General features: G+C 36.9%; 2 protein-coding genes across 6 annotated transcripts in view; both read right to left on the bottom strand.

Annotated features, from left to right (window-relative positions):
- Positions 1 to 65: 65 nt before the first annotated feature.
- si:ch211-251b21.1 (uncharacterized protein LOC571720 homolog) lies at positions 66 to 10,668 on the bottom strand. 2 transcript variants are annotated; one of them, XM_043246659.1, is made up of 10 exons: positions 10,625 to 10,668; positions 10,324 to 10,405; positions 6,056 to 6,087; positions 5,782 to 5,961; positions 4,440 to 4,666; positions 4,253 to 4,350; positions 3,210 to 3,427; positions 2,035 to 2,254; positions 1,627 to 1,871; positions 66 to 909 (listed from the first exon to the last, which is right to left on the bottom strand). In XM_043246659.1, the coding sequence occupies exons 2-10, from the start codon at positions 10,382 to 10,384 to the stop codon at positions 814 to 816; spliced, it is 1,377 nt and encodes a 458-aa protein (XP_043102594.1). In that variant the 5' UTR covers positions 10,385 to 10,405; positions 10,625 to 10,668; the 3' UTR covers positions 66 to 813. The 2 variants fall into 2 exon arrangements, with proteins under 2 accessions (XP_043102594.1, XP_043102595.1); XM_043246660.1 differs by having other exon boundaries at positions 10,324 to 10,400; positions 10,625 to 10,662.
- A 3,151-nt stretch (positions 10,669 to 13,819) lies between these two features.
- plch2a (phospholipase C, eta 2a) overlaps positions 13,820 to 27,624 on the bottom strand; it is a 100,483-nt gene continuing 86,678 nt past the window's right edge. For 3 of the 4 annotated variants that reach the window (XM_043246655.1, XM_043246657.1, XM_043246656.1), the window contains 10 exons: positions 27,281 to 27,381; positions 27,106 to 27,191; positions 26,175 to 26,360; positions 25,782 to 25,889; positions 25,419 to 25,543; positions 24,685 to 24,769; positions 23,606 to 23,752; positions 23,389 to 23,468; positions 19,917 to 20,247; positions 13,820 to 16,457 (listed from right to left, as the gene is read on the bottom strand). In XM_043246655.1, coding sequence (XP_043102590.1) covers positions 14,869 to 16,457; positions 19,917 to 20,247; positions 23,389 to 23,468; positions 23,606 to 23,752; positions 24,685 to 24,769; positions 25,419 to 25,543; positions 25,782 to 25,889; positions 26,175 to 26,360; positions 27,106 to 27,191; positions 27,281 to 27,381 — 2,838 coding nt within the window. In that variant the 3' untranslated portion in view covers positions 13,820 to 14,868. Of the gene's footprint in view, positions 16,458 to 17,734; positions 17,765 to 19,916; positions 20,248 to 23,388; positions 23,469 to 23,605; positions 23,753 to 24,684; positions 24,770 to 25,418; positions 25,544 to 25,781; positions 25,890 to 26,174; positions 26,361 to 27,105; positions 27,192 to 27,280; positions 27,382 to 27,624 lie in introns of those variants that run through there. The other variant, XM_043246658.1, reaches the window with a different exon arrangement.

Here is a 27,624-nt window from a genome sequence, read left to right as displayed (position 1 = left end):
AAAAAAGCATGAATTGTGCAATTATTAATACACACGGAAAATAATAATAATACTGAAGACAAGAATTAAATATGCAAACAGCATATTTCAGATTTTTATTTTTGTTAAGAAAATTCACCGAGCCTAAAGCAATGACACATACAATAAGAAATAGAATATTTTCTGGGTACCTGTATATATTTTGCATGCATCATTTTATTTTAATAGAAATAAATGTTCGATCAAATGTGTATGCAATATTCTCATGCCATTTTTAGTTTTACTCTTCATGGCACACACACACACACACACACACACACTGCATTTATAACAGTATAGGACGGATTTTAATGAGTTAGATATAAGTACGAATATGTTTGGTCAGACTTTTGGGTGTTCTCAAACTTCTGGGGAATTTACCCTATAGGTATGTACTGCAACTGAACTTGTAATGAAAGAATATAACACGCTATATTATTAATGAGGAATTCCTTTTCTAAATAAAACTAATTTTTAGACATGTTTAATAAAATTAATAGAGCCACATGTTGTCTAGATAGATAAAATGCTGGTTGAATCTCATGAAACGTGGGTCATATTACACCCAGAAATAAATGACATAAGAAATTATAATGTTCTCAAATTATTTTTTTTTTAAATAATCGCCCTCGTATTTAGCTTAATTTTCTTCAATCAATATAGAATTTTTGAAGTGTGCACAACAAATGAAATTCTTTCATGAGTTTCACCCACCCAGTATGGTTAGCAGTGAGTAACTTGTTGTGGATGTAATAAACATTAAGTGATTAAATGCATGTGTGTCAGTGCTTTTTTTTAGGCTTTGCTTTTTTCAGAGGACTCTGGTGTCATCGCCTCTCCACCTTTGAAGCGCTGACTGAGTTCAGCAGACATGACAGAGCAGCAGGATTTCTGAAAGAAAGATCATTTTCAGTTTCAAAACCAGTCTGTGTACCATAATACTGAACAGTAGTAATTTTTTGGACCATGGTATTAAACTGACCTGTGCTTGTTTTTTGTTTTTTTATATAACATTTTTTTCAAATATATTTTTATTGTTCACCATTGCTGCATTAATTGTAAAAATATATTATATATGTATATATAATATTATGACATATTATTAAAATGTAAGAATGCTTTGGTGAACAGAAAGTTAGAAAGAACAGTATTTATTTTAAATTTTATTTTTATTTTGTAACATTGAATGTGTTGCGATACACAAAATTATCAGTTTTCACAAAATAAAGAACAATAACTGTTTTAAACAGTGATGTAATAATGTTTTCTTTTAAGCAACAAATCAGCATATTACAATAATCTCTGAAGGATCATGTGACACTGAAGACTGTAGTAATGCTGAAAAGTCAGCTTTGATCACAGAAATAAAAATATATTAATTTACAAAAGACTTTAAGAGTAAACTCTTTATTTTAAGATGTCCTTGTTATGCATTACGTGCACTTACTATTACAATAACAAAAACAAGCATCACAAGCAAATGACCCTAATCATAACCCCTTACATGTAAGCACATGTAACTAATTATATTACTTATTACGTAAACGTGTAAGTACATTGTAATAAGGACACCGTTAATATATTACTACATTAATATATTGGACCCACCTGCTGAGTGTTAGCGGTTTTGCGTGATTTGGCGGCCAGTTCCATCAGAGCCAGGAAAAGCCCCAGTCCCAGACCGAGTGCCAGTAATAAGAAGATTCCCTTCAGACTGGTGGGCTTCAGTGGAGCACTCTTGCCATTTTTTGCCACACAGCTGCTAGCCCACCACTTACTGCGGAAATAATCCAGCTCACCAGACTCGCTCAGACGCAGAATGGCAACACTTAGGTTTTTCACCAAAGGAGAGCCTGAGGACATTAACAAACACGCAAAGCGAGACCTTTCAGGAAGCGTCGCTAATACTGACTGATTGCAATATTCATGTACCATAGAGTTCATGTGGTAGTCAGTGTTATTACAATGGGACATAAAACCATAAATCATCATGGCACTGTGTATTTTGAGACTTACCTAAAGGTGCGGCGATGCTGTATCCCCTCATGCCGATGATTTCTGGAGCACGTGTGAGGTTACAGTGTCTCGCCACTGCCAGGTCGAGGGACACAGATTCACCGATGAATGCATAGTTGCCTTTCTGAGCCCGGCGGAAACCTTCTTCTGCATTGAGCGAATAGCTCTGGGCTTTCTTGATGTGCTCATAGATCCTGTGGTATGTGGGGTTGTTTGAGTTCTGTTCAAAGGCAGATAATAATAATATGTAGTTAAGAGCTGCTGTCATATGGTTGCATGTCCAACTGGCATTAAATAATTCATTTCAGACCAGTTTGCACAAAATGTAGACTTCTACACTACACAAAATAATGGTGCTTAAATGGCTAGGCCGTAGAAGAACCGTTTTTGCTTCTACAAAGAACCATTCAGTCAAAGGTTCTTTAAAGCACCACCTCTTTCTTACCTTTTTATAGACGTTACAGCGGGCGCTCGAGCCTGGCCTAAAACCCTCTATAATTTGAAAAACCTTCTGTTGCCACAAAGAAGCTTTTTGAAACAGAAAGGTTCAGATGTTCACAGATCTTTATGGAACCATTTAAACAAAAATGTTATTCTATGGCATCTTAAAGCACCTTTATGTATGTAGTTGCATTTCTTATATGTCAATAGATAGAATATGAGTTTATCACAATTATTGTCAGTCACCCATCAGTACTGTTGAATGTAAGTTGTGTTAAGCGCTGAACAAAGGGATGATTCACACAGAAATTAAATCATCTGTTTATCTGAGCATTTACCCTCAAGTTGTTCCAAAACTCATAAGACTTCAGAAAAAAACATGTCTTCAACATTCTCTTATTAGAAAAGTCTACCTCATTAAATTTCCATGCTTCAAAAAGAACATAAAGATCATCATACTTCAGTCTTCTGAAAAGACACATTTATTTTATATCATGAACAGATGCATCTAGTATTTGATGTGGTCTATGTATTGTTTATGTATGAATATATATATATATATTATGTGTGTTCAGATAAACCAAATCTTATGGGTTTGCAACTGTGAGGATTTATATATATATATATATATATATATATATATATATATATATATATATATATATATATATATATATATAATTTTAATAATATATGTTTTAAACAACTGATTGCTTGTAAATACTGTGTCATACCTTGAAGAAGGCAAAGGAGGAAGAATCTTTTATGGTGCCGTACTCAATCAAGTTTTGATTAGCGAGGTCTTCAAAGCTCTTGATAGACATTTGCTGGTTGTCTGAATGCAGCCATAAACTAAGGTTGGCGAAGTAACATGCAAGCAGCACTAGTGAAAACAGCCACCAGATAGAGGTAATGACCCGTCCCGAAAGAGCCTTGGGATGAGGACCAGCACCTAGGGAAAAAAATGTTTTTTAATAATCTACAAGTCACTGTTTTTGGTTAATCCAGCAAATCAGGGTCTTTGGAAGAACATGCCTGTGGCAACATTTCAGGAAAATCATATTACATTGATTCATGCATGTTTTATGAGACGTTTAATGTAAAAAGCCCAGTGAGTGGTGCTAAAAGCACATTCAGCTCATCTCACATCTCAAACATAAACATGGCAATGTTTATTTTCTTTATTTTTTACCTTAGATTTCAAAAACTTGGCTAAATGTTACCCTAATAGTGTTAACAAAAGCAAAAATGCCATTTAACGTCTTTTTCAAATCCTGACACCTTTCGCTTGCACACGCTCTCTCCTCTCATCACAAATGCAGTACTATACCAGGTGACAGCCAAGCGAGAATAACATAAAGATTAAAATGTAATGTAAGGCAGAAGTGTTTTGAGCTTTGTTTCGGATTGGTTTGTTCACATAAATGACCACAATTAATAATCCACTGTAATCGTAAACAAAAGAATGAACGATTATGTGTTTTACTGCCACTAGTGTTTTCCCGCATTTCATTTGTAAACATGAAGTGAATCGTACATTTTTGGAATTTTCGCTAAACAATATGAGCCTGTGTTGCTTGTCCGGGTTTGCATGTTATTCATAAACTACCTCTGAACCATTTAAAATATTATAAGTAATCCAAATCCAAGTAAATCCTGCTAAAAAAAAAAACTAAACAGGCTGAGCCAAATTGTTTTGATGTATTGTTCCTTTCATTCTGATCTTCTGAAGTCCACGTGGGTGTAAATACTCGTAACCATGATTATCTTACGCTACCTTGAAGAGTCATTGCTCCCACGGTATACCAAAAACTGTGTGAGAGCGTGAAGAAATTCTTTTCCTTTTCTGGTTGCTCCCACTCACAGGGGCTAATCCTAAAAAAAAGAAAAAAAGTCAAAACGATTTTGAATTTCATGTTGATTCTTTGCATTTCAGTGTCATGGTTTTATCATCCCACCCTTACCGTGACACTAAGAAGATGCAGACGGAGGTCAGCAGGTAGGCGACCAGCACACCCATCCACATCTCAGTGGAGAACAGGTTGAGAAGGCTGAGGAACTGCGATTCATCAGAAGCCAAGTCTTTCCTCAGGATGAAACTAAGACCAGTCTGCATGAAGGGTTTGGTCATGTCCACGACCAGCTCACGTTTAGCTGTTAGAGTTAGAGGCGCCACTGCAATGTCTGCTTCCTGTAGAGATGAGAAACACATTGGGGGGATACTTTTGTGTAATGCAGTACATGCAGGCGAGATTTATTGGAAACATTTTCATTTACATGTGTTCAAGGCAAACAGAGAAGTTGATCGCTTTTATTTATATAGGGCTTTTAACAATACAGATTGTGTCAGAGCACTGAAAAGAAGCAAATAAATAAAATGTCAAAATTAAAAGTAGCTAACATATTTTGAATACAGAAAAAGGATAAAGCAATTGTGCTTACATTTTCAAATGTAATCAATACACAGCATGCACAATTATTAGGCATGTCGATATTCTGATAATTTTTTTTCAAGCACGTATTTTCCAATTTAAAACCACATCAATCTTAATAACTAGGCTTTATGGACATATAAAATGAGAGTGACCCTTGAAGGACGAGCACCACATCCTCTTAAACCACTGTTAGAAGAATTTATCTTCCAAAATCTGGCAGTATGAATAGGACCTCACTTTTAGTCAATGCTACAAGACAGAGTTTTTTCAGGATAGGAGATGGAATAAAAATGAACTTCTAACAACATTTAAATACTGATCTGCAACTACCTAAGGGGTTACTCCTCCCCAAAATGAATATATCATTTCATTTCATTTACTCATTACTCACTTACCCCCATGTCAACCTCAAACATGTACAAGCTTTGTTCGACTTTAGAACAAAATATACGATTTTTGGATGAAAACAGCAGCACTGTGTCAGCCACAATGCAGTGATGCGTCTTCTATGCATCAGTGCGTCTAGCACATGCTTGTTACGGTGAAACTATAATGATGTTACAGTGCCGAATCGTTGAATAATGTTGGGATTTCTGTGTTCTTTCCATAAAAAAGTACCGTTGTTGCTTCATAACGTTATGTTGGCAGATGGAGCATTCAGACGATGTCTTTCATACCTTTTTGGACTTTGACACTAAACATTGTTTTGCAGTCACATGCCTTCCAGTTTTTATCCAAAATATCTTAAAGTGAGCTCTAAAGATGAACAAAGCTTTTACAGGCTTGGAACAACATAGGGGTAAGCGAGTAATGACAAATTTTTAATTTGGGGGTGGAGAAACCCTTTAACTCCAAAAATGAATGTACTCACCCCTCTTACAACTTCTCCGATCATGCCGTTCCAGTTGCCACTGTCATCCGTTATGCCATACCGGCCGTCCTTTACGAGCTTAAGATCATACTTAAAATCTAATTTCTTTGAGACAGCTGACAGCAGGTCAATGCAGAAACCCTCCAGTTCAGAGCCTTTGGACATTGCGTACGGTTCCTCCTGCATTCGATTGTGAGTAATAACAACCAGAAACATGATTTAGTTATCATCACAGACATAAATGAGCATCCCAGACGGAACTAACTTAACTTACCTTGATGGTTGTAACTCTTAATACCTGTGGTCCTAAAATATAAAACAACATTTCAATCAGCTAGAAACAAATGCATAAGAATCCTCCACTAATTCTTTGTTACTACAGTGATCAGATTGAATGCTTGGCTCTGTCTTTTGAATATGTGAGTTGCTGGTCCTCACTGAACCAATGGGGTGAAAAACTGTTTATCTCTGTTTATCTTCTTTTCTGCTCTGCACAATTTGGAGTTTTTGTTTTTTTTGCATACCCGAATTTAAAACAGTGCCCTAATCACATATTTTGGAGTAAACTGATAAAAATGGCCTCATTTTACAGAGAACAGACAGAGGTTGAAATATCTTATTTTATTTTAAGCAGAAGAAAGAAACTCAAACAGGTTTGGAACAACCTGAGGTTAAGTGAATCATGACAGGATTTTTATTTTTGGGTGAACTACCCCTTCAATACTTAGGGTCAAGAATTTGTTCAAATCAGTGACCCTATGTGTGAGTGGTATGGAAAGTAATGCTTGACTTAGTAAACCCCGCTAATTATTCTACATTTTCATGACACAGTATGATTTTCTTCTTGTCTCTAATTGGCTGTTAGATGTTAATTTTTTTGGGCAGCTAATCCAATTTTCAAATCAGTGAGTAGAAACAGGACTAGGGAAAAAAACACACTGCTTGTCTTAATTTGACAAGGGCAGAGCACTTGGATAGCATTCCTAGTTGCTAATGAAGCATTCCGTCCCGCTGGGATGTACTTTGCACTCTTCTTCAAACAACCACTAATATTCCCAAATTTAGCATATGCAGACAATGTCCCACTTGTGCTGCAACGCAATGGTGAAACGGTCGCCTCGCGGCCACTAATCTTGCTTTGACAAAATGAGACTTAAAAGGAGATAGTCTGAAATAAACAAAAGCCTGCTTTTGAGTGTGCACTGCCTCCTGCAGCGGAACGGATGCGGTGAGAGTTTGAGAAAGTTCCAGTGACTCTCTAAAGAAAGTGCTTACAAAATGATGGGAAAGTGCCCCACTCGTCTGGCTGCAGCATCTGAGTCCACTTGGAAGTTGCTCTCTTTATTGTTTTGATCCTGCTTTCTAATGCAGACCAGTCCACATTAACCAGCAGACATGTTGAAAGATGCATGAATGCGTATGTCAGTCTAATCATGAATCAAAGTGTTGTTGCTTGAAGTTAGTATATGACATACATTTTTGGATGTATTTTAAATGTTTTGTTTTTCATCTGATGTCATGAATTTGTAAATCAATTAATAAAATCCCTGTTATATTAATATTGTGTACAGCAATCATTTGCAGCATTCATTGCAATGAGTGAACAACACCGTAGATTTTTTTGTTGCACAATGACTTTTCTGATTGGTGAATCTTTTCTGATTATGAGTAATGAGTATGATTTCTCTATTAAATATGATTTTTTGAAATTAAGTTGGAGTCAAACTGACTTGTAGCTTTTACAGAAGCTATTGTTATTACTAAAAAAGGAAATTATTACATTTCAAGAGAATATAATGCTTAATATTATTAAAATACATTTTTAGTGATCTTATGTTCAGAATACACCCAAATTTGTAATTTCAGTTATTATTTGATTATTTCATTCACCAATTCCCTGATTCAGTTTCACTGAAAACTGAGTTCCATGTGTTTCCTACAGAAATCTATGGAATGACGTTAGAATCCTCAAAAAGTTGCATGGAACATTTTTATGGAATTTTGATGTTGTTTTTAAGACGGAAAACAATGTGAAGATTTTCTCTCTTTTTTGGGCCTTCTGGAAGAAAGCAAATCATGGTATAGTGGTAATATAATAAATAGACGTTTTTGAAAGGCTATTACATTTCAAATTATTGCCATACAGAATTCACCAGTGAAGACTTCGCATCTATTCTAGTTCTTTCTAGAGTTAAAGTGCTTAAGCAATATTGAATAAGCCCGGCCAGTTTCTGGAGAGAATGTGTTGTTGTCTGAGTTTCATCCGTGTGACACCCAGCAGGCCTCCATCAGTGTCACAGTATATCACTGACACTCTCATCCTCCCATTCAAACCATGAAAAACGTACATGCCATCAAAACTGAAGTCATGTCGTGGGCTGCCCCGCATTAGTGACTGCTTGGTTAGCGGAGGCTAATTGATTAATCACACTCATTGTAGAGAATAGCGGCAGTGTTCTCCGGTTTGAATGCCGACTGCTCCAGGCCTGGCGGGACGTCATGAGACATTGCCAGCGCAGTGCAGTGCCTCAGACTCAAACAAGCCGTGTCAGACTCATATTGGCTCTATCTACATCCTGCTTTGTTTTAGCCTCAGACGGCACGTCCTCGGACCGTCTGGTTATGGGCACTGTTAAAACCTATTTACCTCACACCCCTGAAATCCCTGCTGCAATGACAACATCACAAGAGCACCGATGAAAGGATTTCAGTTGTCACGATGATGAATAATTCATCAAGAGCAAAAAAAAAAAGGGCAAATTCACTTCAAACATTTACGTGTAAAAATCAACAAATTTTAAGTAGAGGAACAAAACATTAAAAACCCCTATACCTCACAGCCCTGAAATCCCTTCATGCAGTGTGTGAATGAAAATATTTAGTTTGAAGTTTGAAATCTGAAAGTGCACCGTGTATAAAGTTATAGTCTTTTCGTGTTGGTGGGAATGAAAATGCAAATTCATTCTTTGCCACTTGGTGCTGTGGTTTTCCCCAGTTCCACAGGAATGCGAAAAATGTGCATTTTTCCCCACCTGCACTTTTTTTTTTTTATCAGGAATTCCATCTGTACTCTTCTACCTTATACTGTACAGTGCTTTGATGCAACTTGTGTTGTTAAAAGCGCTATATAAATAAAAGTGATTGATTGATTGAAAAGTGATTGGGATTACAGTTGTTAGTGATTTTAGCAATAACAATAATGAGACGATATTTTGCTGAGTGTGTTGCTGTGCTGGTACCATAAGGACTGTTGTGGACAGCTGACTCCTAAAGTTTTTGACATTCTTTACATTCTGTGCGGAGGTTATTCACAACGATATAAATTGATCATTTTTTTTATAAATATATAAAATTTAGAGGCATTTCACTGGACTGAAACATGCAGTAAAACTAAATGCGCACTAACTAGTCTAGACTTTATGTATGCACTCTGTAGAGGTGTTTTGAATGGTTTTGGGAAGAATGTTGGGGATTCTCAAATCCAAAATATGAACCCATTATAGAGGCACTTTAAATAAGGTTTTCAAAGGCTTATTTTTTGAAAATGAATTGGAGTAATTTATTGGAGCAAAAAAAGTTTGTTTTTTCAACTAGATCTAGTTCATTCATGTCAATAGCAGTTGCTCTGCTTGGCACAGAAGCCCAAGAATTACACGATTTACAATCCTTCTTTTTTTAGTAATCCCAACAACAGAACCTTCTGAGCAGATTATCTCAAGCAACTAATGCCTCTGGAGATGAAAAAGATATGTTGTTCATATGTTGTCCAAATCTCCATGAGAATTCCCTATGGCTAAATGCAGTATAATGCTTTTTTTCCTCAATTCATGAGTAAAATAATGTGGTAACCTTAAAAGTGACAGTAAAACATATTGTTCTACAAAGTAAACCACATACATCCCAAGTGTACTTGCTTATTAATATATATATATTTTTTACAATATATGTTAACATGTATTTTGTGGATTGTACACAAAAGTACACTGTAGAGCAAAATCTTCAAGTCAATTTATATGTACCACAGACTTTTTTTTACTCATCAGTTGACCCTATTATGAAAACCTACAGAAATCACACTACGCATTTAGGGTGGTGTTTTCAAATCTACAAGCAGGTGCTAATGAGGCTAACCAGCCACAGTCAATAAAAGCTCTCTGCTGCCCCCACCAGCTCCGGAGAGCACTAATGGTGTTTACAGTTTTGACATTTACTGGAAAATTTCTTGGTTTCATTTGGTTGAGTTATAAGACACAGATGGCCATGCAATGTCAATATGCCAAGCAGAAAAAAAGCTTTAAGCTAAAAAAATACACTTGGTGAAGGGTAATTTCACAAACCAGAAGGTGAACTATTGTTTTCATGCAGGTATGAAAAGTCTGTTTGCAGCAAAATATCAGTTACAGATAAAAAATGCATGCACACAGTGTCTGAGCTTCACGAAGTTCATTCACAAGGCTAAGCGAAAAGCTTTATCTTAAAAACGCAGCTATACGTTCACCTGCAGCTTGCCTTACTGTGTTTGGTATGACAGTGTGATGTTACCTGCAGCGCAGAGCCCAGCCAGCAGTGCTGATGAAACCAAGATGAGTCCTAATGGAGTCATTTTTCCTGCCAATAACCTGCACTGGAATAATATACATGGTGTTATCAAAGCATCATTAATTTAAGAACTCTAAATACAAACTAACTTTTCTTTTCAAAGTCAACTGATCTCTTTAAAGATCTGGCATAGTACACTTTTATGCATTTTAAATCCTACATTAATACAGCAAAACCAAAATCAAAATGCTTAAACAACAGTTTTACTTACTAAACAGAAATAATTGAACAAAAACAATCTTACCCTAAACTGTAGTCACCCCCTTATTATTGCTCAATGCTTGAGGCAGCACACTATATAAAGCTTACACATACACAAGAGACTGAATACAGCCAATAAGAGAATAGGGGACGGTCTTAAGTGGGGGGAAAGGGGTAGTTGTATCTGACCACAACAAATCCACAAGGATTTATGGTTAGGCAAGCTATGAGGGAGATTGAAACTTGGACAAAGAATAACAAGCATGAGATCCTGCAAACAAGGGATTTGAGGGCCGCGCTTTACACAGGGCGTGCAGAAATGATTCTCTACAGCTGCTCATAGAAAATTCAATGGAGAGCTGGATTTTATTGTTAGGCTTCTTTTGCCTCTCTAAAATGGCCTAATCCTAATTTATAACCCCACAGAATGGTTCTGGCGTGAACTAGGGTGGTTTCATCCATGGCTCCACTACAGACACGCTAAAACCACAACTTGAAAACTGAATTGAAACTGAACCACCGTGATAAATACACATCCAAAGTGAGCTGCTCTGCCCCTCGAATCCTAATGAAGTGAACTTTTGTTAGAAAGACAACAGCCTACAATCTCTGTCACTCAAAGAGTCATGTAAATCCCAAGGCGTTTTTTTTTTAGCCGCACAGAAGGATTCGACTATGGCCTGTCTCACCAGCCATCGTAGCCTTGGTAACCGTGGCCCTCGGCATGCCTGAGCTTTTATCCAAAACGTCAGTCATAAGTGATGATGAATAGGTCATGGTGTTTTTGAACTCTTCATAGGTTAAAACGAGGGCAGTCCTCAAAACATCCTGGGTCTTGACAATAACAATTTCCAGTCAAAACTGGCACTGTGAAAATGAAAGAAACAAAATTGAACAGAAGATCTTTTAATTGCGTTTTGGTCTGAGAAGTAATTGGACATCTAGTGTGGGGCAAGGCTTTATTCTTTGCCACATTTTCTCAGCAGGAGTTCTCTGTGCAGGGCTAAGGGGTTGGAAAGGAGCGAAGCCAAATAAAAGCCGGTCTTCTCAGAACGGGCCAGAATTACAGCACAGGGGGCAATGTTTTGGACAGGGCTCCTCTGCATTTTCTTTAACAAGCTGTTAGCTTTAAAAACACACTTTGTAATCGTTCAGACATCGCCAGTCAGGTTCTGACAATAAACCGAATCTGGTCAGTATTTACAGTGGCCGTATCTGGACGGTTACGTAACACTTAACACATGTAAATGTGATCACACTGGAAGGATTGGCAAATGTGCTTTGTTTCCCCCACAATCCAAAGACAAGCAGGCAGGTGAAATGGTGACCCTAAATTGCTCTTATTTTTGGATGCAATAAGAAAAGTTTGTGCAATAAGAAAAGTTAGTCTCATAATGAGTTTACAGCATAGTCAGCTTTTATTTTCTATATCTAAAATTTATAAAACACATTTATTAAAACAGATTTATGTAATGTTTTTAACAAATTATATAACGTTTTTTAGTTTAGTGAATTGGTTGGTTGTTCAAATGCCAATATCCAATAGCTTTAGTAACATTAGTTGGTTATTTTTAATGCTCTATTTATTGCTGTTATCTATGAAATAAGGCAGAAAAAATAGGCAAGCACTTTATAGTGTTTTTTTTTTTCAGATACCCAATTACAGTCAAAAAGTACCTTAAGAATGCAAGCTGTTGAAAGGCACAGGACGCCATTTTTGTTATGTAAATAAATACTAGCCTAATTAGTGTGATTTTTTCCCCCCGTAAATAACAATAACATTTTTTAGATTTAAAAAATAGTTTTTGACAGATTCCTAAAAAGTGGAAGTGGAATCGTTTTTGTAAATAAAATAATAAAATAAAAAATAAAATTGGGCTTTTTAAATGAGTGTAATGGAAACAATAATAGGCCAACCAATCAATTATTAAAATAATCGTTAGTTGCAGCCCTAAACATAACCCATACTAGAAATGTATACTGTAAACCTGAAGCTGAAGCTGATCGTCCTGCAGAGCCAAACCACATATGAACACCCAGATGTGCTTGAGAACTGTTTACGTCCAGGTCAGATACTGACTACTGCTTTTGATATTGATCACGTATTAATAAATTTGGTGGAAATGGTTGAAAGCGTAAAAATCACTTTTTTATATGCAGTACTGGCCAAAGGTAACACATTACATTATTATTAGTATTAGAGTTACTATTAGACAAAATATTTCTATTGTAAATAAATTGTGTTCTTTTATTCATGTTCCTAAATTTATCACAGGTTATATAAAATATTAATCACCACAACTGCTTACAATAGCAGTTGGAGGATAATAAAGGATAAAGGAACATGTGACACTTAAAGACTGCAGTAATGATGCTGAAAATTCTGATTTGATGACAAAAATAAATTCTATTTAAAATAGAAAACCATTGTTTTACAGTCCCTGCATCTGTATATATATATATATATATATATATATATATATATATATATATATATATATATATATATATATATATATATATATATATATATATATATATTTAAATCTCTGACAGGTACTAAATAATGTACTGCCCTTAACTTACTAGCATGGTCTTTGCACTAGGCTATGTATCTAGTTTTTTGGTTAATAAATATAGAAACTTTGATTAAAACACATTACCCATATTTTAACTTAAGTATCATGTGTCTACACTATTTAAACTTCTAAAAAAGACCTGTAATTTTACATAATGGCCAAGGCCGTAATGCAGATCTACACGCCTAACAATCTTACTACCATGCAGACACTCATCAAGCTCCACTTACTGTATGCTGTTTTACTGCAATCTTTATCTCAATGACCTCAGCTCTGTTCACACACAGCCCCAAGAAGGAGCTGCATCCAATTGTTTGATTTAGACTGATTTTCGACTCTTTTGAATGTCAAAGAATGATTGAACTATACTGAGCTGAATAAAAACAGGCCTACTGCATTACCTACTTAATTATACCTGAAATGCTGATTACTAAAAATTTGACTGCATTTCATAAATCATTCTTGAAACTGGAGTTTAATAGGATGGGGCAAAATTTATAGTTATCTTTAATATATTCAATCATGCGTAGAATTATAACCATATAAAAAGCTGATTTTTACAACAAACAGTCAAACAGAAAAATATTAAAAGGATGATATATCTTCACTGCTTGGAAAGTGAAAGAGTTGTGTTTGTTAACTAAAAATAAATGAGCGTGTAATTGGTAAAAATTTTATTTCTCTGTTACTGAGTAGCATTCTTAAAAAAAGTAAATAAAAGGTATTAGTGTACTTAGGACAATGACATTGAATAACATCTACATAACTGCTTATCTAGACTCAAATAGACTGTACATTTTTAAATCATAACATCTTTGACCATAGGAGAAATATTAAAATCAAGTGACATACAATAAAATTTCAAAAGGTAAACTACTGTACATAAAGTGAAGATATGCAATTTTTTATATGAATGAAAATGTAATAAATTTTAAAGCTACACTTCATTAGTAAATAATTCAACTAAAGAACATACTATATTATAAACCAAAACAACAGAACATAGCAGTCATTAATATTACTACATCTAAAACTATTTTAAAAATAGTTTCAAGGGACAATAAATTATTGTGACAAATACATCCCATGCTTGGTTACAAAATTTGTTCTCATACCATTAACAACACAAACAAATGCATTTGTATTTTGGCAGCAGCCTAATAAACATCTGAATTCAGGGAATCATTGTGGTGAATCAGTAGTGCTTACATTTTTATCTATTGCTGCAATAAGCTGCGTCTTAAAAACAAACAACAACAACAAAAAAAAACTAAAATTTACAGTACAACAAATGCCACAGGCATAATCTAATTTTTAGATTGTTCGTTATAATTTCTATATGCAATCTTTTATATTTTAATACACATCCTCTGGCTTTCCACCTTTGGCTTTTTTTTTCTCAACACATGCATGCACATTTACAAATAGTACAAACTAGCAAACCGTTGCATCCAATTTGAAGTTTAAAGCTTAGCATCTCATCCCCTATCAGCTCATTATTTAGGGTTGGGAGTAGGTTGGGAATGGGCAAAAAAAAAAAGAAAAAAAAAAGACTGTGTGCTTTTCAACCTTTATCATCAAGCCAAAATGTACAGTAGGTGCACATGAGAAATGTTTGTCTACTGGAGTAACTTAATGAGTGATAGGTGGAGTCTGACCACCTTATGTCCTTTTGCAACCCACAAAAAAACTACACACTTTAATGCTTTTACAGCCTGAGCATAAAAAAGACCTCATTGTCCGGGCTCAGAGGGCTTTGTTGGGGTGGTCCTGGTGGAAGCTGGCTCAACAGATCCAAGCTAACACAGGGACTGTGGGCCACACTACAAGCTCCCTCAGGATTGCCACGTTCTTCAATAGGGCTCCCAGACGTCCTAGTCAGGCTTTGTAGCCGTTGCCTCTCTTGGGCCTGCCTGGCTCGGTTAGCGATGTATCTCACTCGACTTTGGCTCCGTGAGGAGCTCCTCCGCAAAGGAAGCATCTCCTCCTCTTCCTGACCTGTTTCGGAATCATTCCTGCACTGAGCAAAGTCTTTGCTAGTGAGAGGCTCCACATCGGTGAGCCTCTTCAGCTGCTCTGTTAGATCATTCTGGGGCTTTCTAAGAGTCTTCCCTAGTTGCCGGCTTGGCCTCACAATGAAACTGCGACTAATGCTGCGATACTTGCTCTCAAAATTACAGGCGATGTCGTCTGAAGTGAGATCTCCAAGACTCTTGGATTTCGAACTGCTGTCCATGTCTTTGGCCGAGGGGATGGTTGACCTCTTGGAGCCAGCAGAAGCAGCAAGAGTGGATGACTGCTTTAAACCCTCCATGTACAACCTGCTCCACGTGTGCCGTCTCTGCATGGGCCGGATGGGGTCTTTCTCAGCAACCAAAGGCCGAGGTTGTAACTCGTCCTCTGGCTCGCACATCTCACCATCCCGCAGGTTGGGGTTGGACTTGCTCTTGCTGACGAGCGAGATGTTGCACGCTACAACGGTCGATCGAGGCTGACTGGTCCTGTTGGCTTGGCTTTCTGAGTAGTCCCGGGCTGCACTAAGACAGGTAAGGCTCTTTCTGGAAAGGTTGGGCAACGACAAATCAATCACAGTGTCATTGGACGAAATGCTGGAAGACGATGACACACTATCCCGATGGCTGCTGGGGTCGAGTTTGCTCCAGAGCCTGTCGTTTAAAGTGGCGTCAATAGAGACTTCGGGGACCACAGATGGGCTATCTGTTTTTATCACTGCCTTCATTTGTCCTTCACTTTTGGTCCTTCTGACTGGGGTCCTCAGTCCTGTTTGCATGCTTCGTCCAATGTCTCTGTCGAACACCCCCTTCAACGCCTGCATCCTTTGAGAGCTTTGAGTGGCAGTCGTTTCCTTTATGGCATCTGTCTCTAGAGTCTGTGTTTTTAGTTCAGGAATGTTGGGATCAGTGACTGCCTTTTGCTCAACTTCACCATCTACCTGGTCTGGCAATGGGGGCGTATTACATCCAATGTCAAGGTAATTTGTGGAAAGTGAAGAGTTGATGTGGTTGTTCCCAGAATCCTCGCCACTGGTGCTATATGGGCCGATATACTGGGTTAGTGCAAATGATTTTCGAATGTCCTCGGGGCTGAGATTTTCCCCATTGGAAGTTGTTGTTATTGCTGTGGATGGTGAAGACAATGTGGTGGAGGGATAATGTGGTGAGGTATCCACAGGGCATTGTGTGGAGGTCAAAGGACTGATCTCCTGAAATTCCTCAGTAATGGATCCCAGACATGAAGTGTTCAGGGATGGAGTTGGACTCTGCACTTCAGTATTTTCTGAAAGCACATGACAAGCAGAAAAAAATTGTTAAATACAGTAAATAAGGAGTAATATAATAAAATATTAGTTAAACAATCAAAATACTAGAGCTTTAAACACATGCACACGACTACATAAAATGCATGATGATGAAAACAATGTACAGGAATATTTTTTTTGCACAATTACATAAGACATTTACAGCAAAAAAAAAAAAAAAAAAAAAAATAGAGGTTATGTGTGTATTTTATGCACTACTTGTGTAACAAATTATTTTCTGCTATTGCTGCTGTATCAAAATATTTAGATTGACCCACATTGACATGGTATTTATACTTTTGGGTGAAATCAACCTAAAAGTTGTCTCTGCATATTAAACTTTATTAAGAGTTTTTAGGATGCCAAAATACACACTTCAGCTATAAGCACAATTCAACAAAACCACATATTTGGACATAAGTGTATTGCAAACATACAACATGCTCTGTCTAAAATTGGTCCCGCGTATGGTATTTAAATAATAACATAATGCAATTATTTAAAAAAATAAAGAGGGAAAAATGCATGTATAAATGAAAGATATGAATTAGATGTGGTATACAGCATGATCCATTAAAGGTGCAAATGTGAATGCAAAAGTAAACAAAATATAAGATGAACACAAAGGTTGGGGATTCAGGGAAACAATGCTCCATATCTTTTCAACATTTTCATCATTCCTATGTTACTTCCACTTTTCTCCGGTTATGTACTGTGCATTAGTATTTTGTAAATGCTTTTATGTTTTAAGGCTTTATTAAAAGCCTATATCTTACACTGATGAAAGATTAATGTTTAAACACAATCCAATGTAATTCAAGCCCAAATGCAAATATATATTTTTATCCTTATTTTGTCATCTGTCAAATAAATATATTGTCTTTTTCAGACTTTAGTTTTTCAAACAAGTACATTAATGTACATAAATGAACATTAATTAAATGTTTTGCCTCAATAAGCAACTTCTTTGCTGCTTATTAACAGTAAGGTAGTTATGTTCAGGTATGGGATTGGATTAAGGGATCTAAAATATGGTCATGCAGAATAAGGCATTACTATGTGCTTTGTAAGAACTAATAAATAGCAGAAATACAAATATTGACACTTCAGACTAAGAAATGTTGTTTCTTTGCTCATGTTCAGTAAAGTGATTGATGCTCAAAATAAAACACATCACAATGAAAAAGGAAAGTGTTTAACTTCAAAGAGCAAAAAAGAACTTGTTTAAAATGAAATGCTGAAAAATGCTTTTTACCTGGCAACTGGTCAGTCCCTCAGTTTTGCACTAAGGATAGAAAGCATGCAAGAAGGAAGGAACAAATAGGCGTTTTAACAGGTTAAGTGCAGATTGAAACAGAAGGACAGTGTAAAAGGGAGAGAAATTGGTACACCAGGAAATTGATCTGACAAAACATATGCTTTGTTCTAATATAGATTTATAGATACACAATAAAGAATGGGGGCATGGGAAAGTAACGTTTAAAGATCTAAAAAGCTATGAGTATGAAGTGGGTTTAGCACCATTATCACGAGGAGCTAAAACTTACGATGTGGATGATACCTTTAGGAATAGGAAAATGCAGCTGCACTCACTCATTCATAAGTCATATGATAATCATTCACCCCCAACCCCTAAATAAACATGCAAGAACGTAGTTAGCCAATATTCCCCATGTGGATATTCCCATGATTTCAGACCTGCCTCAGTGGTAAAAGCTAAGCATCTGGTTTGTATTTGCTCACATCTTCACTCCTTACACAAGAGTCTTGTGACAACACTAAAATCAGTTACATTGCTGCATAGTTTTGGTAGGAGTGTTACCATATCCACAGATTTCGATCAGTGAATTTCAATGACTGTTGCTTTCATGCATGATTATTGGATTTTTAAAGTATGGTAAGTATGCTTTTATACAGTAGAGTACTAAATAGATTTCCATTGCTTAATGGTTGAATCTAGATATATAGATATTTAGTACACTTTTAGTATCAAAATATCTTTGTCTCAGATGGTTTCCTTATTCCTTAGGATCCATAGAAACCAACAACAATTGAAAACATTGCTCTCCATTTAAGGGAACCAAACTTTCTTTTTGATGGAAGGGTGTTTTTTATCATTATTTTTAAAAGTTAATGAGGTTTTGCTAACTGAACTACAGATCATTTATCATAGTAATTAATATATGTGTTGGCAAAACTTTGCTCTATAATCACTTCCTAAAACAATTACTTCAAAATCACAAAGAAGCATTGATGCCCTCATTGTGTCATTTACTGATGCTCCCAGTGTCACCATTCAGCTACATTTGCATTTAAATCTGGTTTCAGAATGATGATTTAAGTACACAGAAACTAGGAGGAAGTGGTGGGGAAGCACATTAAAAACAGTCAATATCCAACAGTAATGATTAATATGTAGTGTTCTTGTTTCTGTGACAGGATCCCATTGATGACAGTGCCCAGTTCTAGCAGGGAAGCAGCATTCATTAAGATCCGTTCCAAAACATCCACAAGATCTTGGGTGGGTATTTGTTGGGTTCCATCACAACCTACTGAAAACTATCCTACTGAGGAACTGGGGCGTTCTAACTATTAGTTAATGAATCTAACTACAAACACCTTACCAGCGAAAAACAAGGGGGATTTACTGCGGATCTCCTCCATTTTCTGAGCAAACAGAGCATTCATCTCTCGCTGCAGTGTCCCTGCGGCCCGCTTTCGGTTCTCCATTCCTTGCGTCGGAAATATGGTGGGTAGATCAAGACTGGCCAGACTGTCACAGCTGCTAGAGTCGCTTTCAGACAATCTTTTGATGTTATTCACAGATCTAGTCTCGTTGCAGTTGCTGCCATAGTTGGGTGGGGCAGGGCATTGCCGATAAAGGCTAGTTTGGCTGTCTGGAATTGGAGGAGGTGGTGTGGATGGGGACTGAAAGAGTCGGAGTGGTATACTACATGAGCGATCATTTCTGACAGCGGGGTCCTCAGTGGGGTTAAGAGGTTGTGTAGATAGTGTTTGTCTTGCCCTTGCCCTCGATCTAGGTAAGGGTACAGGCTTGAGTAGAGCCTGAGGATCTGGTTTGGGCTTTGAGTCAATTTGGGCCAAGGCTTGTGGCTTGGGAATGGGCTCTGGCTGAACTTGTCTGGAAAGTGTTGGAGACCTTGATGCCCTCTCAGGTCTGAGGGGGGCAGGTTTGCATTGGGTAACCTTCCTCTCCATGTCTGGACTCTCCTTGGAGCCAATTACACACTTTATGCAATTGGAAGTCATCCCAATCCGGCCAGAGCTGTTGATAGCAACACGGGCAAATACTCCTGGCTTGTCATGCAATGGATCCAGGAGTCGCAACCTGTTGGCTCGCTTCAGTGGTTCACTCATTGCTCCCCTGTTTCGATAAGGTGTAGCACAGGGCTCAGGATAACAGAAAGCACTCTTACCTTTACTGTCATCAGGGTGAAGCTGCCCATTGGTGCCGTGACCCCATGATTTTGCAGATGCAGTATCTCCGTTGTGGTGGACAGGTGGCCCCTCTTCAGATTCTCGCTCCTCACTGGCGCCCTCCGAGCTGCAATCTTTTGTGTCAATGGAGATCTCAGGGAAGCCCCTCTTGACTTTGGGTTGGCCCTTGGTGGGGGCACTGGCTGTGCGGCGCAGGAGGTGAGCCCCGAAGGCGCTCTTACGGTTGAGCAGAGCAGCAGCATGGCTGTCGAGAGATGCCTGCTTTGGGTTTCTGTGAAAGAGTCCTTTTATACCACTGACTGCTCGAACCTGCAATGAGACATCAGAAAAATCAGTAGACAATATGAATCAAAGATAAATGGAATCATTTAAACAAGATGTAGTATAGAACCTTAACTAGGTTAAATAGGCTTTCATTGATTCTTCTTTTAAAGAGTTAGTTGCCCAAACAAAAAAATGCCATCCAAAATACTGATATCTTTTGCTTATCTGGAAAAATAATTTAAATCAACTCAAAGTGTCCCTTTAAAACCAAGGTTTCTGCGCCATCAGTTTTATGATGTTTTTCTTACATTTCCTCGGGTACATAGTACTACTTTTACTTTGACCTGTTTTGTCAAACTGTAGTTTCACATTCGATTTGTTCTTGGAGCAATTCACAATGCTGTATCGGCTGAACCTCTGAGCAAACTTATTGCCTTAGAAAACCCATATATATATATATTAAGCAGTATATGTGACGATAGTGTTCAAAAGGATACGTTTTCAAATCATGTTAAAACTGTTCAAAAATCATAACATAATATTGTACAAGGAATTGTGGAAATATTCGCCTTTCTTATTGAAAACTCTGGCCCTGTAAATCATACGAAAAGGAATAAATTAGTTTTACTGCCTCTAGTCTTCATTTTAACAGGAAACTGTGGTGTACATAAAGGTATATTTTGCAGAAATGTAGAGGCCGTATTTTCAACAGGCCTGACAAGTGCATGCAAGAGCTACTTTTCCCAAAAGCATTGTGAGACAATGATTTCTATACAGACAACTAAATATGTTTCTCATACCAGCTACATGAATCAACATAACTTAAAGAGAACCCTCTTATGATAATTTGCCAAGTAGTATTCATCCAAAAGTTAAGTTCTGTCTTTAAAAGTGTTACCATTAGAAATCATTGACAATTTAAATGACAATTTAAGTGACAAATGTTACCACAGATGTAGCAGAATTTGGAATCAACAGACAAAATGTGGGTTATTAACACAGATTTTTAAACATGAAGATGCAGACAATATTGGGAATTTGTGATGATAATGTTAATAACTATGAAATGGGAATAAATATCAAGTGAAAGGTGACAGGACATTTGCGTCCAACCATCTCTGATTGAAAAAATGACTCTGGGTGATCTATTTTCATTCATGCTAAAACAAATGTTGGGGATGCCTAACTTGTTTGTAATGGAAAAGCAAGTTATTTAAATCTGTATTATATAATGCTAATAATTATATAATAAAATACAGTTGAGGTTTTTCTGTTTCTCTGTGCAACACCCAGTGTCATTTCATGAACCATGTTCAAGTAGATCCATGTGAGACTTTAAAGTGCTGTCAGCCATCTGATCTCCTCACAAATATTGCGTCAAATAAGTTCATGCATTTCTTTTTTATTTTAATGCATGTATGCTAATCTACACAATTACAGCAACATAATATTTCTTTGGTTCAGAAAAAGGATATAAAAAAGTACCTTCTAAACTCCAGCTCTCATAGTAGACACTCATAATCATGGGTAGGAATAGAGAGGACGTAACACACTTCACAAACCAAGATAAACGCATCCCTCTCATGGACTCTACAGCTTGAGTGCTGTGTTAGTGCAAACCAGCCAGCCAAAACCCTATCATGGCCCTTAAATACCCTGAGTTAAGTGAAATAGGAGTGAACGCTGTCGCCTGCTATAGGGACATTGACACTGGATCTGCTTTAGGGGTCAATGAAAATGCAGCCAAGGAAGGAAGTCACAGTTATGTCACAACTCATTTTGTATGAGTTGGCATGGTGAAGGCTAGCAAATGAATCAGGGCTTAACCGCTCACTGTGGGGGGGGGTTGAGGGGGAGGGAGGGGTTTGCAGTGAGCATGCAGGGTGCTGATTGGGTCTCACTACACCTGAGTTTTGAACGAGGTCCTAACAATTTCCTGCCTCTATAGACAGCTTTTGGACTAAGATGGGTGCACTGAAATCACAAACATAAGAGAAAGAGAAGTAAGAGAAAGAGAAAGGAGAAGGGAAAAAACAGACAAACTACACAAATAACATTTGTTGTCGACGCTGAATGTTTAAGGCACAAATTATGGACAAAAGCATGACATAATTAAGCAGTGAGCATGTTTACAACATCATGTGGCATTTTGTATGAACAGGGTACAAAATGTCCCATTAATTTTCTTTTGTAGAATTAGTGGATATTTTAAAAATACAATTAACACAGTTTGAAAAATAGGTGGATACAGGTCATTAATGTGTTCAAAAATTAATATAATTATTAACAATTACAATCATACACAAATGTCACAATGTCATCCCAGGGCGTCGCTACAGTTCCTGGACCCCCTGGACAACCTGTCCACTTCGGTCCCCCCTAGAACATGATCACAATCTGCGGCCGTACAAATCGTGTTCCAGTGGTTCACCCTCAGTAAAAATCATGACCACACCCCCACCCCCCTCCGAAATAACTCATTTTCATTGTTGGGACCTTAGAATTGAACTTCCTCCCACCCTAGCAGTGCCCCTTGTTATCTATTGAATCTAGTGATTGTACATTCAGTTGAAATGAATCTACAATCATGTTTTCCATTTTGCAAAAGATTACATTTTTGTTTACATTTACATTTTGTTTACATTTTACATTAATACATTTTGTTTATTTTTATAATCTTATGTTTGTATCAATCCATTTTATATTCATGGCTAAAACAGAATAAAATCACAAATCAGGATTTTATTCAGACCTGTGTCAAATTTGAGTTACAGAGTTGGAAGCCAAATATAAAAACATTTAAAATAAAAGATCTCATATGATATTTATTTTGACCTCTGGAAGTCAATGAATCAGTTAATCAATCAATCAAGCAATCAATCAATCTGTCAGTCAATTGGCCTACTTTGATAAAATTAGCAGGTAAGAATTATTAAGGAGGATATCTTTAACATATTAAGATGTTGTGTTAACACATGCAGTGTTAAGAGCCTACTGTAGCAGTCTATAGCAAATAAACACCATTTTGTTACAGTAAACCATGTAATAACAACTGGCTAGAATAAATATTAGGATTTTGAGACTTTTTTATGCCTGTCTTTTAGCACACGACAAGAATATTATCTTTTTGACATAACAATGCCAGATACAGCTCTTTTGTGCCTGCAAACCACAATAAGTGCTCACCTTACTGGTTATGTCATTCACTGCAACATGAACAAAGATGGAAGCTTCTTCCATGCCTTCCAAATACACATGTCGGTAACCTGTCAATCAAATGCACACATATTAAACATGCACTAAACATTGAGAAGAAACATACATTCCAAATGCTTCATTTAGCACTAATATTTTTTCCAACATAAAGATAAATGTGATTTGTAAAAAAAAAAAAAGATGGTACCAGGAATCATGCTGTTAAAGGCGATGGTTCTCTGGCCAATAAAATCTTGGCCAATTGGGTCATGGTCCCAAACCAGGAAGCGTATAAGAGCAATCTCTGGCATGTGAAGAGTGAAGACGAGTGTCTCCTCCCACATAGGATTGAATCCTGAGAGAGAACGATAGCGCAGGGGGAATATAAAATAGGGTGAATTTATGTAGATATAATGGGAAGGGAGAAAGCATTGGAGGTGTTAGAATGTTCATGTTCACCTGCCTTTTTCACTTCAACAAAATTACCTACTTGACCTTCACAAACCAGGCAAAATAGGCCACTTAACTGAAATTGCTTGCTTCAAAGTGACTAAATGACTTAAACCTGCCAGAGTACCTATACACTCCAATAATATTCTCTTGGATTTGTCCATAGCATATGACAGCAGATCTATAGTCTTTCTCAGACAAAAGTTCTTACATACAAGCCGACAAAGATAAGTTTCTATATTCTGTACCCTTCAGAATCTGAGGTCCCACAGGGCTGTATCCTTGGGCCAATGCTATTTTCTTTTCACCTGCTGCCATTATGAAATCAACCCATACCGAGTGAGCGGTTCCTCAAAAATTCTCTCAAAAATTCTCTCCATTACAGCCACTTTATGTCTCAAAATATACAGAAATTGCAAACACATTCCTAAACAGTCTGACCACCCCTACTGACTAAATCTAGCCTTCACTTTTCAAAACAGATTTTCCACTAATATTCACATGTTTAGTATCTCAATACCACAGCACATGCACCTGTGAGTTGCTTAGTAAGAAAAAAAATGCTAATGTAAATGTAAATTGAGTTCATGAATTATTGAATTGTTTAGTGGTCAGGAGATGCAGGTTGAGATTATATTTGGTGGAAGTATCATGCATAAATTTATTGCACCTCTTCCAAACAAACGCGCATAACAATGAACACTCCAAATTAAAGTCTCACAGTTTAATGATACTTTAATGACCAATCCCCCACCCCGCAATTACAGGTTAAATGGCAAGCTGTGTTGTTGTTTGTGTGTGTAATATAAAATTTGTCATGGGATATTGCTCTCTCACCATTATCATCAACCACCCTGGTTTGCTCTTTGCAGCAATCCACTGGTAGACCGATAATCTCCACTTCCACAAATGGGTCGATTATCTAAAGAAAAGAAAAAATAGAAAAAGCGCTTCGAAACAATACAAAATCAAACTATGCAACTGTGGCTACAATACCTTTTTAAACATCTCAAAATATAATTCGATTTTTTTATTTAAATACATACCCATGTCCTCTGTAAGTATTGGTACAATGTCATTCATTTGAATGTATGATGATTTGCTATGGTGCATTGATGATGTATTTATCAGGAAGATCTTTTTGATGAATTAGTGGCGGCTATCGATATCAGTCATAATAAGAAAACGTCAAGGAATCTGCATATTTTATGTTTGACTTCAGCATTGTGTGCTAAAGACACCTGAAGGATATATGTAGCATGGAAGCACTGAAGGAGCGGATGTAGTGCTTCATATATCCTTCACACCTGACACATAAGCTTTAAAACTAAAATGAAAGGACAAATGATTCTGGATTTGTGAGTTGTGCTGCTCTCTTGCGATGATAGATGTGTTAGACAGATAGATGAAACTGTGTAGAAATCAATCACGTTGGCAGGCTGATCTGATCCACAGGCTCAATAAAATCCCATGAAACAGGGTAAACTCACAGCGAGTGACAGCTTTAATGACTTTAATGGGATTGAAAATGTTCTACTATTGTAACGCTGTGTACAGTTTTCTTGATTTACCTCTCCTCGGTCACCCAGCATGGAGTCTTTAGGCTTGGGCAATTGCTGGCCGCTGATGATCTTAAGAACTAACTGTTTTTTCAACAGCCCTGGTAAAGGATCCTCAACCACTGGATTAAAAGAACCTGCAAAAACAAAGGAAATACAAAATTCTGTACTTAAAATCTCCTAATCATATCACAACATCAACAGCTCATCTAAACTTAATCTAAATGACCTGTTGCTAATATTTCTTGTTTAATTCTTTGATAAAAAGGTTTTGTAATGACATTGTCTGTGAAGCAGGAAGACATTAATACAGACAAACGCACAACTTCAGTGAAAAAAAAAAAACCAAGCAAACTATCAAATGTAGGCATTTACCTTCGCACATACAGGCAGGTTTCAGGATGTAACCACAGTTGCCGTTGCAATAAAACTTGGCTCTGTTGAGCTGAAGGACTCTGCCCTCTGTCTGGTAGTTCAAAGCCACTGCATAAAAGCCATCAAAATTCAAAGACTATTATGATTAATATTTACAAGCATATCTCTGATGTGCATTTCGCCAATTGAAGTCATAACATAAATGTACCCTTTTTATTATTAGCAATTCCTGTAAATCCAGTAGTGTCTTCCAAGAATGTAACCGTTTTCATATTAAATTAAAATACTAAAGCGTAGCAGTGAGCAGCAGGTTCCCAGTATGTTTCAGACATACTGTTTATTCTTGGTTTCTCCATTAAACATAAATATTTGTTTGTGGGTGGACTGGCGTACCCAGATGGCAGCCGGCGTTCCAGAAGGGCTGTGGGTTGAAGTTGCTGGAGTCCACGCGGTAAGGGGAGGGGTAGATACGCGAGAGTTGGCGCTGGTTGAATCGCATGAACTGCACCGGCTTCTGCTGCATTAACTGATGGGCCTTGGTCTCGCTCATCGAAGACACCTGCCAACCGCTGCTGCCCGCTGCAATGCAACCCAACACACACAAACATACACCACTGATCAGGGCTGACCAGATGGAGCCATATCGAGGACGAGTGCCATTTAAAAAATTTTACAAATATAAATTGTAAATAAAGGATCACTTTACAAATAAAAACAATAAACAGACCCGTTACATGTCATTTAAAATCAAGAGAAACATTTTAAAGTTGCAAATTTTATATAAATAAATTAGTCTAAATAAATAAATCACATAAAAAAAAATAATAATTTTTTTGTAAATTATATAAAAGTTTTTATTCAATATCAGCATTATTTATTTGGAATTATTTGTAAAATTTAATAGCATTTTCTGTGTGAAAGTCTATCCAAATAAATCCTACTTTGTGTTTTTCAGTGTAATGTACTTGATTTTAATATACAACCCTTGATAATACAATACATGAAACATTTATAATTGATTGTGTGATTGTGACTGATTGCACAGACACTATTGGAAGAGAGCTGGATTGGACAATAGCATCACTGAATCATCAATGCATTGACTGAAAAATGACTCTTTGTTATTGTCCTCCTGAGATATTTTCCTATTTAACACTGTAAAGCTGCTTTGTCACAGACTTGTATGAAGCATTGCGTAAGTGGCCCTCCATGAAGCCGCACTCTAAGAGCCTAAATAAATAAGGCCTAGGATACATTATTTTATCAACTTCATAATTCTGAATCTCACAGGAAGATTTTAACATATATCTTCTGTTCTTCTCACCTTGTGCCTCAAAGTCGGGTGTGCCCACAGATTTCGTGTACACCAGATCAGAAAGTGCTCTCGACAACTTCATTGTTTTTTTCTTTCTGTTAAAATAGTTACTGACATCAGTGATGAAACATAAAATATTATAACTGTATCTAAACCCACACGACATGAGTGACCCTAACAGTACCTGCTGTGATGCACTGGTGCTTTAGACGCCCCACTCGAGCTCTCCTGATCCGTGTCTGTGTCCTCAAAACTGGAGGACTTCCTCACTTTACTTGTCTTTTTCTACAGTGAAGAGATGAAGTGTTTAATTAAGTCAATATCACATATAACATAATAAACTCACACAGCTGAACGTAGTATTCCAGAGAGCCGTATACACATGTTATTATTATTTCTATCAATCATTCATTCAGTATGAATAATTGATATAGGCAGAATACAGATGTATTTTTCAGTCTACGCAGCATATTGTTATGGTAGGAAACATTGTTTGGTTTATTATAGGTCCGTATGCATACTAATGTT

This window comes from Puntigrus tetrazona, chromosome 8 (assembly GCF_018831695.1).
Source record: "Puntigrus tetrazona isolate hp1 chromosome 8, ASM1883169v1, whole genome shotgun sequence".
NCBI lineage: Eukaryota > Metazoa > Chordata > Actinopteri > Cypriniformes > Cyprinidae > Puntigrus > Puntigrus tetrazona.
This window is presented reverse-complemented; position numbering and strand designations above follow the sequence as displayed.

What these genes read in the sequence shown, in the direction of transcription:
- si:ch211-251b21.1 (XM_043246659.1), bottom strand. Translation starts at nt 10,384, where the DNA reads ATGACTCCATTAGGACTCATCTTGGTTTCATCAGCACTGCTGGCTGGG. An exon ending in GGCTGGGCTCTGCGCTGCAG is followed by an intron (nt 6,088 to 10,323) that starts GTAACATCACAC and finishes TTTATATTTTAG; the next exon opens with GACCACAGGTATTAAGAGTT. An exon ending in TGCATCTTCTTAGTGTCACG is followed by an intron (nt 4,351 to 4,439) that starts GTAAGGGTGGGA and finishes TCTTTTTTTTAG; the next exon opens with GATTAGCCCCTGTGAGTGGG.